General features: G+C 38.1%; 1 protein-coding gene across 1 annotated transcript in view; it reads right to left on the reverse strand.

Annotated features, from left to right (window-relative positions):
* HPSE2 (heparanase 2 (inactive)) overlaps positions 1-11,031 on the reverse strand; it is a 268,280-nt gene that overhangs the window by 245,688 nt on the left and 11,561 nt on the right. The window contains exon 3 of the mRNA XM_007456244.1: positions 8,077-8,248. Within this exon, the coding sequence (XP_007456306.1) occupies positions 8,077-8,248 (172 nt within the window). The remainder of the gene's footprint in view (positions 1-8,076; positions 8,249-11,031) is intronic.

Below are 11,031 nucleotides of genomic sequence, written 5' to 3' on the forward strand. Positions count from 1 at the left end.
CGGCCGTGGCTCACGGGCCCAGCCGCTCCACGGCATGTGGGATCTTCCCGGACCGGGGCACGAACCCGCGTCTCCTGCATTGGCAGGCGGACTCTCAACCACTGTGCCACCAGGGAAGCCCGGCAGGCAGATTCTTATCCATCGTGCTACCAGGGAAGCCCGCCAATGTAGTTTAAAGTCATCTTTTGTTGCTCCAGAGATACTGTTTCCTGAGTATGAATATGTGTTCATTTTGGTGTAACTTCTTTTTGAAAACTTCCCTTTTCTGCATGTGATGGCTCTTGAAAGAGAGATGCTAACGTTCAAAAGGTAGAAATCATCCTTTATTAATTCCTCCTATTCTCTCACCCCCACCTTGCTGGGATATCCATCAACAAAGCAAGTCTACCTTAACTTCTCTCCATCTCTTCTGCCATTACCTTAAGCCAATCACACACACCTCATAAGTGAAAACCCTCCTTACTGAACTCTTTTGATTTCTTACTTTTGCACCTTAAAATCTATTTGGCACTCAAAACAGAGTAGACTCTGGTACATGTTGCTGCCCTTATAAAAACCCTGTAATAGCTTTCCATTGCTCAGAGAATAAAATACACAACCTCTTTTCCATGGTATACATGGTTCAGTAATGATCTGGTCCTTGCCTGTCCATGCATTCTCATCTCCTACTGCTCTCCTTTTGCTCACTATAATGTCCATCTTTCTATTGCTCAAATGCCTTAACCTTGTTTCTGCTCCAGGACATTGACAAACATGACCTACCACCTCTATCTAAAACTTTTTTCACTCTGATCTTTGAACAATTGGCTCCTTCTTATTCTTTTGTTCTTGGCTTAAATAAATTGTTCCTCAGATAAGTCTTCTCTGATCACCTTGTCCAAATAAATCCTCCAACTCCAGATATCTTTTGATCATTTCCTTCACAGAATTATACACAATTCGGGATACTTTGTTTTCTTATTTACTGTGGCTCTGTCTTGCTAAGCTCCAAGAGAATAAGAGTTACTTTGGCTTTATTCATCAATATAAACCCAACACTTAAGCAAGAATCAAACATGAAATAGCTGTTCAATAAATGTTTGTTGAGAGATAATTTAGTATTCATCTCCCTATGGTTTAATAGCCCCCCAAAAAGCCTCAGTAAACATGCTTTCAATGAATATCTGCTTTTCTTGACACTGTCACATCACCAAAAAATAGATTAGGTCCTTACTCTATAGTACATATGGCAATAAATTCCAAATAAGTTAAAGAGCCTAACATTGAAAATTAAAACATTTTTAAAAGGCTATGTGAAAATGAAGTAGTAACTTTATCCTAACTGTGTAAGGAAAGAAACAGAAAAGACAACCAATAAGAAAATGGATAAGAACAACTATAATAAAAAGTAACTTCTGAAGCAAAAAAAACATATTTCAAAGTAATAAGAAAAGCAATACATTAAGATAAAATTGTCATTACATAGATGATGCATAAAAGTTTACAAAAGAAAAGCAGAGGAAAACAATAAAACCCTAAAGAACACTACTTATGCCTTTAGATAAAAATCAATAACTGGGAAGAGCCAGTTCCTGAATAAGGAAATGAAAATAATATAACAAGCATTTTATTAAGTACTTTCCATATTCCAGGCAACATGGTAGTATCTGAAGACACAAACATGAAGACTCTATCTCTGTTCATAACCTAACTGGGAAGATAGTCCTACATAGTCCAGTAAATACCTAAGTAGTTTTAAGCTTTTTTAAGCTTAAAACTTAGTTTCGCTCTATAAAACTAAAGCTATTCCTAGATTCTGAAGGCTACAGAATCAATAAAACATAGACCGAGTCTTGACCTTAGTCTACAGTCTGTTAGGGGAGGCAGATAGGTAAATAAGTAAGTTATCAGCAATTTGATAAGTGCTATAGCAGAAAAATAAAGTACCATATAAGGACAGAGGAGGTGATAAGAAATCCTGCCTGAAGATGTCAGAGAAGATTTATTGGAAAGAAGAAAAATAAGGGAAGAGAGTGGTATTCCAAAGAAAATGACACAAAATAAAAAGGTGCAAAGGTAAAGAAGTGTGGCATCTTCTAAGATGGACATATACTTTGATGTACTAAGTGCAGGTTGTGCAAGGGTGTGTAGCTACTGACTAGCTGCAAAGAAGGCAGGTACAGGACCCTAAAGGCCAGGGGTACATGTGAAAGGGTTTGGATTTCAAGCAAGAGTGACTTGACCACATGTTGCATTTTAAAACTACTCAGAAATCTGTAAGGAGAAATTAGAGTCTGAGACTAGACATAGAGAAATTGTTTAGGAGGAAAAATGATAAGGTTTAAAATAAAAATGAAAAGAAGATGGGATATGAGTGATACTAAGAAGTCAGAAATAACAAAACTTAATAACTAACTAATGGAGACTGTGAACAAAGGAGAGGAATGAATCTAAAATGACCTCCTGGTCCATGCCTCAGGCAAAATGGTTATTGTGTCATTAGTCAAATGTGGAATAAGGGAAAGGAGACAACATAAAGTTTTGGAAAATGTTTGGTTCTTTTCACAGTTAACAGGATTCAAATTTAAGCAACCATGAGGTACAATCTTGCATTAATTAAAATAGAGTAAATTAATAAAAATAATACTCATTGTTGTAGAGTATTGGGAAAAAGATACACTAATACATTGTTGCCCTTCAACCTGGTGAAACTTCTGAAAAGAAATTTGGCAACAAATACAAGAGCCATAAAAATTATTATATACAGTACTTTGACCCAGAAACCCAGCTTTTTGGAATATAGCCCAAGGCTGTAATTCAAAAGAAATTTTTTAAAAACCTATTTGTATAAAGATGTTTACAGCTGTGCTATATATTACAGACAAAACGGGAAACAGCCCAAATGCCCAGCAGTGAGGGAATGCTTAGCCAGAATTCAGTACATTAATGCAATGGAATATTTTACTGGTATTAAGAATTACAAATACAAGAACTATGTAGAAATAAGGAAGGGGCAATATAAAGCAATGGGAAAAAAATGCAGAATTCAAAATGATGCATATACAATGATCACAACTACGTAAAATTATATCTGTATAACAAGGAGGATTGGAAAAACTACAGAGCTGGTAATTTAGAGTACTGACATTTTTGTTATTGTTGGTTGAGTCACTGGGAATGTTTATGTTTTTAAAGTTATATGTTTATGTGTTTAAAGTTTATGTGTTTAAAGTTATATATGTATATTTAGTACATATACATTAAGAAAGGTAAATACCCATTTTTTCTGGCACATAAAAGAAAAAAAATGTTCATCAATACCTTTCCTTCTTGCCCTATGTAATTTTTTCTAGTCTCTTGAGTGCTATTAGTTTTCGGATGTATGGGGAAGTAGGCCTCACCACTTGTCACCACACCACCCAGTCACATGATCATTTCTTTCATCTGTTGCCAACTATTGTGTCCAAGTTCTTGACTTATTCACAACAAACTAGCAACTATGTGCCCAAATTACACCATGTACACAAACTGGGATGCCTTAACTATACCTTATATACTGGGTAGAAGTGTCTCCTCAGTATGACTTTTTAATCTCTGACATAGAAAAATATTTGTTTCTTCCTTTCTGTTACCCTGGTATAATTGTCCCTCCATTTAATGAAGGCCAGTTCCTCTGGATTCCATTTCTTCTAGCCTTAAGGAACTTCTCATTTTGGTTATATCCTTGATCTCTTGTATCATCTAGCTCTTCTTCTTTCCTGGATAAGTCTCAAAATACAAACCTGTTCTGCTGTCTCCCACATTAAATTAAAGGGGAAAAAATGCCATTATCTTCCTTGACCCCAAATCCCCCTTCATTTTTCTACTTTCCTTCACAGTAAGAATTCTCCTAAGAGTTGTCCACATTATTGTTTCCAATTTCTCACCCTCCATTCACTCTTCAAACTATTGTGATCTGACTTCTGTTCCACCACTCCGCTGAACTATATTTCTCAAGGTCACCAACAACCTGCATGTTGCCAAGTTCAATAGCACTTTTCTGTCTTCCTATTACTTGACCTCCTGGACTTCTAGCAGCACTCCCTCCTTATTTAAAACTTTCTTTTCTTGGTTCCTACACCTCAATCTCTCCCTTTCCTCTTACTTCTAAGGCTATCCTTCTTTTCTCACATCTCTAAATGTGATAGTTCCTCTGAGCTCTCTCCTAAGTCTCTGTCTCTTTTCTTTCCATATTCTAACAGATCTCTTATATTCCCATGGATGGCCTTAAATCCCATTTGCATGATAATGACCACTAAAATTAATATCTCTAGCAGAGACCTTGATGCCTTCACTCATATTCAAGGATATACTTGACATCTCCATTTAGATTCAAGCACAATAAACATAACATGAAACCTAAAGTCATGATTTTTTTTCCCCAGAACCAGTTATTCCCCCTATCTTCCCATCTTCGTAAATGATAATAACATCCACCCAGTTACTTACACATCCCTGTGTCACATCACCATACACTTATCCAATATATCAAGTCCTGTGGTTTCTACCTCCAACAATATATTCCACTGCCACAACCCAACTCAGGTTCCTGTCATTATGTGCACTCCTACAACAGCCTTCTCACCAATTTCCCTGCCTCCTCTCCAATCCATTTTCCATAGAGGAGACACAGCATACTTTTTGTATAATAAGTCAAATTATTTCTCTCCCTAGCTTAAAAACATTCAGTATTTGTCTCACTGCACTTAGAAGAAATTCTAAGCCCTTCACTATGCCTGTAAGTCCCTATATAATATGACTCCTAATTACTTCTCTAGCTATACCTTTCTTTAGCCAATCTGGCCCATTTTTCATCCTTAGGGCCTTTGCACATACTTATCTTTCTTCCAAGAACACTGATACTGTTTACTTCTCATTTTGTCTAGTTAACACCTTACTCATTCTTCAGATTACACTTCATTTATTTTTAATGAATTTTAAAAAATTGAAGTATAGTTGATTTACAATATTACATTATTGCTGGTGTACAACATAGTGATTCAATATTTTTATAGATTATACTTCATTTAAAGTTATTGTAGGACTTCCCTGGTGGCGCAGTGGTTAACAATCCACCTGCCAATGCGTGGGACACAGGTTCAAGCCCTGGGCTGGGAAGATCCTACATGCTGCGGAGCAACTGAGCCCGTGGGCCACAACTACTGAACCTGCACTCAAGAGCTCGCAAGCCACAACTACTGAGCCCACATGCCACAACTACTGAAGCCCAGGTGCCTAGAGTCCATGCTCTGCAACAAGAGAAGCCACTGCAATGAGAAGCCAGAGCACTGCAACCAAGATTAGCCCCCGCTCGCTGCAACTAGAGAAAGCCCACGTGCAGCAACGAAGACCCAACACAGCCAAAAATAAATAATAAATACATTAATTAATTTTAAAAAATACAACCCTAGAATGTCAAAACTGAAAAAAATTTTTTAAAAGTTATTGTAAAATATTGACTATATTTCTCATGCTGTACAATATATCCTTGTAGCTTTTTTATTTTATACATAGTAGTTTGTTTGTACCTCCTAATCTCCTACCCTTATCTTGACCCTTCCCCCTTCTTTCTCCCTGACTGGTAACCACTAGTTTGTTCTCTGTACCTGTGACTCTGTTTTTTTATATTCATTCATTTTTTTATTTTTTAGTTTCCACATGTAAGTAATAACATACTGTATTTGTCTCTCTCTGTTTGGCTTATTTCACTAATCATAGTACCCCTTGGGTCTACCCATGTTGTTGTTTTGAACGGCAAAATTCATTCATTTTTATGGATGAGTAATATTCCATTCCACATTTTTATCCATTCATCTGTTGATGGACACTTAGGTTTCTTTCATATCTTGGCTACTGTAAATAATGCTGCTATGAATACTGGAGTGCATATATATTTTTGAATTAGTGTTTTCATTTTCTTCAGATATATATCCACAAGTGGGATTGCTGGATCATATGGTAGCTCTATTTTTAGCTTTTTGAGGAACCTCCATACTGTTTTCCAAAGTGGCTGCACCAATTTACATTCCCACCAACAGTCTACTAGGGTTCCCTTTTCTCTGCATCCTCACCAACACTTATTATTTGTGGTCTTTTTGATGATAGCCATTCTGACAGGTGTGAGGTGATATCTCATTGTGGTTTTGACTTGCATTTCTCTAATGATTAGCAATGTTGAGCATCTTTTCATGTGCTTGTTCCTCTTAAGTGTGACTCCTTTAGGGAACACTTCCAACCACCTAACTTAGTCAAATCCCAGCACTTACAGCCATTCATAGTACCATGTACCTCTCCTTGGTACTGTTTTAGTCTTAAGATAAGTTGATTATTGTCTGTGTCTCCGCTACCGTATTATATACTCCATGAGGTCAGAGAAAGTATCTATTTTTGTTTATTTTTACATTCCCAGTTCCTAACATAGTACCTGGAACATAGCAATTATTCAACAAGTATTTGCAGAATGAATGAATGATTGATACAGGGTCATGCTACTGAGAAGACTGTCAGTCCCATGAAAATATATTAATCAAATCATTAAAGAAAAGGTATAATCTAGAAGAATAACTATGTGGACTTAAGTGATAGTTATTGTCTTTGCTTGATTGTGTATTATGAACTATGAAAATGTTCTACATGTGTGATTCTTAATCCCTAATTAAAACATGTAAAATAAAACCAACCTCTCCATCACCATCCCATACACACACACACACACACACACACACAGAGTAATTTCAAAGTTCAGCAAAAGTATGCAAAGGGAAGCCCAGAGCTGCATTTGTAGGTAGGAATCAAGGTCAGAAAATTGTTCTGCAAGAGAAAACGGAAGTTCCTACTGAGAGAGAGAGAGAGAAAAATGAAGGATGGGGAAAGGATAGGAATTAAAATAAGAGCTTGGGGATTCTCTGTAAAGACGAAAATGCCTAAAATTAAACTTCAGGCTGTTAATGTTGTTACAGTGTAAATCCTTCCAGCTTCCCAAGCCTTCAATAATGTCTGCTACGTTAATTAGCTTAGATCAAGACTAAGCTACCACAAAAGGGAAGAGAGAGAGTCATAAGAGCCATCAAGCCACAAGGGCCATTCAGGAGGTTGGCCAGAGGTTTCTTGCTACTGGAACGTATCTGTCTATACTTGTACAGCATTTATCTAACCTCACTTGGGCTGTACACTTCACTGAAAAACATCTTACTTGTCTTTGAATTTGTAGTAATAACCATACCTGTCCTAGAATATGACAGGATACTGCACAAAAGGTGTGCCTTGGTGCATACTCTGTATGTCACATGAACTCCTGCCTCTCCCAACTTCCTTGTTCCTACCCTCTCTGTTGTAGTTACATATCCTCTTTGAGTCTTTGATTCAACATATATCTTCAGTCTTCCTCATGCTATTCCCTCAGACATCACTCCAACCCTGCATAACTGGACCCAACGTGCATGTATGTTCCACTTATTTAATCTGGGCCTGGCCCACCAGCAGGACTGGGGAAGAGAGCATTTAACATAGTGCTGCATGCATAACCACTGCTTAAAAAATGATTGTTAGATTCAGTCAAAATTAAATAAATCACATGATAGCAATTCTCTAGAATACCTAATAAATCTATCTGTTAAGCTGTGCTTTAATGTACAAGCATTTGTAGTGTTTCTCAACTTTTTAACCCAGATCCACTGTCCAGGATTTGTCAAGTTTTACCTTCTGTAAGAGGTCCCAAGAATACAGTAGATAATATTTTGCCTTTTAAAAAATATTAAGTGATGTTATGCAATGCTGTAATATTAAATGTGCTTTTTAAAACAACACATCCTTTCCAACCTGTTCTGGAGGTTGTGATATCCCTCCCAATCCCACCCTCTTCTGCTGACTGTGGAAGGCCTGGAGAGATAAGTTCTTCCACTGTTTGGTAGAGAATCCCTGATTTATGGTGGGAGATGTCACTATGAAAAAGTCTCTCTGCCCTTCTTAAGACCAGAAATAACCAGGAAAAATAAAAATACATTAATTCATTACATTTAATGAACAGTGTTTTAAAAACTGCTAAATAATCTGACCTACCCGTCTAGGAGGGTGATGACGTTCTTCCTGGGCCGCCCAATATTAGGGCCATACAAGCTGGCTCTGGAGTAAATCCGGATGGGTTGTAACAGGCTCTTCAGCTGGATGTAATCTTTTCCCAACTGGCTGCCATTTACTGCCCGGCCACGCATGGTCCGATAGTTATTTGGCTCTAGATTAAAAGCAGACATGCAAGTCAGAGTTGAGAAGAGTGAGGTTCTGCCAACTCTTTCCTGTCCACAGATCTCTCTGCCTTTTTCTTAACAATGTAAACAAAGTAACCAAAAAGAGGGTGCAAGCTAGCTTAACTTGAGAAACTATCCCAACTAAAAAAGTCAAGTGCCATTTTACCATTCTATTTATTTTCAAACTAATCTTCGCAAAAGATAACCTAATCTACAACAGAGAGACCATACTGATTTTCAAATGATACTTTATAATAAATGGTGTACTGAGTTGAATAGTGTCCCTCAAAATTCATGTCAACCCAAAACTTTAGAATGTGACCTTATTTGGAAATAGGATCTTTGAAGAAGTAATTACTTAAGTAATTATTTATGATGAGGTCATATGGAATTAGGATGTGTTCTAAATCCAATGACTGGTGTCTTTATAGAGAAAGGAGAGGGAGATTCAGGTACACAGACCCACAGGGAGGAAGGCCATGTATCGATGGAGGCAAAGATTGAAGGGATGCTGCAATACCAAGGCTTGTTAGCAGCTATTAGAAGCTAGAGAGAGGAATGGAATAGATTCTCTCTTAGAGAGAATTCCAGAAGGAATTCCAGAAGGAATTAAACCTGGCAATGCTTTGATTTCAGACTTCCTGAACTGTGATTGAAAAAAATATATATATTTTTGTTTTGTTTTGTTTTGTTTTGTTTTGGTATGCAGGCCTCTCACTGTTGTGGCCTCTCCTGTTGCAGAGCACAGGCTCCGGACGCGCAGGCTCAGTGGCCATGGCTCACGGGCCCAGCCGCTCCACGGCATGTGGGATCTTCCCGGACCAGGGCTCAAACCCGTGTCCCCTACATCAGCAGGCAGACTCTCAACCACTGCGCCATCAGGGAAGCCCAATATTTGATGTTTTATACCACTGAGCTTGTCATGATAGGCCTAGGAAACTAACACAAATGGTAAGAAAGGAAAGCTTCATAAAGATGGTCCTTGTATCAAAAAGTTAGAAAAACCTTAATGTCCAATAATAGCAAAGTGGCTGAGTGAAATAACTTAGAGCAAAATCCCTTCCCCCAGTTTCTATTAACTTGGTAGTTCTAAATAGACAAGTCCTAAAAACCAGCAGCTCCACTGCTGGAGGGGGATAACTTGATTCAGAATGAAGCACATATCCCAGGCAAGGCCAACATTTTGGCTAGCTTCAGGTTTTGACACTGGTAGGGGCAAGAAACAGACCAGCAGACTTGCAAGAAATGTAACAGGGAGATTTGGGGAATAAGAAAGCCATTGAGGATTTTGATAAGCCCACAAATACCCGCTGTAGTCTGGAAGGCTGTGCATGCTCAGGAGGGACTGAAGAGGGCACTAGCTATCCATGCATTCCCAGATGAATGTGAAACCCAGTACACTCATAAAGGAGACATGAGAAGGCATGTCAAAAAGTAAAAGCCAATCAGACTTGTAAACTGCCTAAATTTTGAAAGTGTTCCCAAACCCACACACAGATCTACTGGCAAAGGGTGAAAGCCTTATTAGCTCAAGGTAAACACAACCTCTGATCAATCATCATCTCACTATTAAGCTATGCTGACTCAGGGGCAACCCCTAGGAAGCTGGACTTAAAAATAAAAAATAATAATAAAAAATAAAAAACTTGGGCTTCCCTCGTGGCGCAGTGGTTGAGAGTCCGCCTGCCGATGCAGGGGACACGGGTTCGTACCCCGGTCCGGGAAGATCCCACATGCCGCGGAGCGGCTGGGCCCGTGAGCCATGGCCGCTGAGCCTGCGCGTCCGGAGCCTGTGCTCCGCAGCGAGAGAGGCCACAAGAGTGAGAGGCCCGCATACCGAAAAAACAAAACAAAACAAAACAAAAACTTAAAGAGATACTAGCAGCTACATGATGCAAGGGAGACAGACTCTATGGAACTTGTCCAGGAAGTGACTAAACAAACAAATGAACAGAAAAGAAAAAACAAAAATAACCTCTGGAATGGAGGATTTGGAATCCAGATTTGCTCCAACATATTATCTAAAACGTATAGTTTTCAACAACAACAAAATTATAACATGCAGAGAAATAGGAGAGTGTGACCCATAAACAAGAAAAAAATAAAGAAAGAAAGAAACTATCTCTTAGGGGACACAAATGTTTGACTTAGCAGACAAGGACTTCAAAACTGCTAGTATAAATATGTTTAAAGAACTAAAGGGAAGATTAACAAATTAAGGGAAAGTATGATTTTATTGACTAATCAAATATAAAGAGATAGAAATGATAAAAAATTATCAGTTGGAAACTTTGGAACTGAAATGATTCTTCACATACAGAAGAACACAATGAAATTAGTAGCTGAATTTTTACCAGAAATAATGGAGGCCAGAAAAAGACAGTGGGATGACATATTCAAAATGCCGAAAAAAATGTCAACCAAGAATTCTACATGCAGCAATCTATCCTTCAAAACTGAAAGCAAAATTTAGACCTTCCCAGAAAAACAAAGGACAGAATTCGTTGTGAGAAAATCTGCCTTACAAGAAATAAGAAAACACGTCTTTTAGGGTGAAACGAAATGTCAGCAGATGGTGATTCAAAAGTGCACAAAGAAATAAAGAACACCAGTTAAGAGTTACACAGATCAATATAAAAGACAGTTGAAAATATTCATTACTCAGCTCTTAACTAATTTAAATGACAGCTGCATAAAACAAAACTATGACACTGGGCTTCCCTGGTGGCGCAGTGCTTGAGAGTCCGCCTGCCGATGCAGGAGACGCGGG

The sequence above is a fragment of the Lipotes vexillifer genome, unplaced genomic scaffold, assembly GCF_000442215.2.
Source record: "Lipotes vexillifer unplaced genomic scaffold, Lipotes_vexillifer_v1.1 scaffold184, whole genome shotgun sequence".
NCBI lineage: Eukaryota > Metazoa > Chordata > Mammalia > Artiodactyla > Lipotidae > Lipotes > Lipotes vexillifer.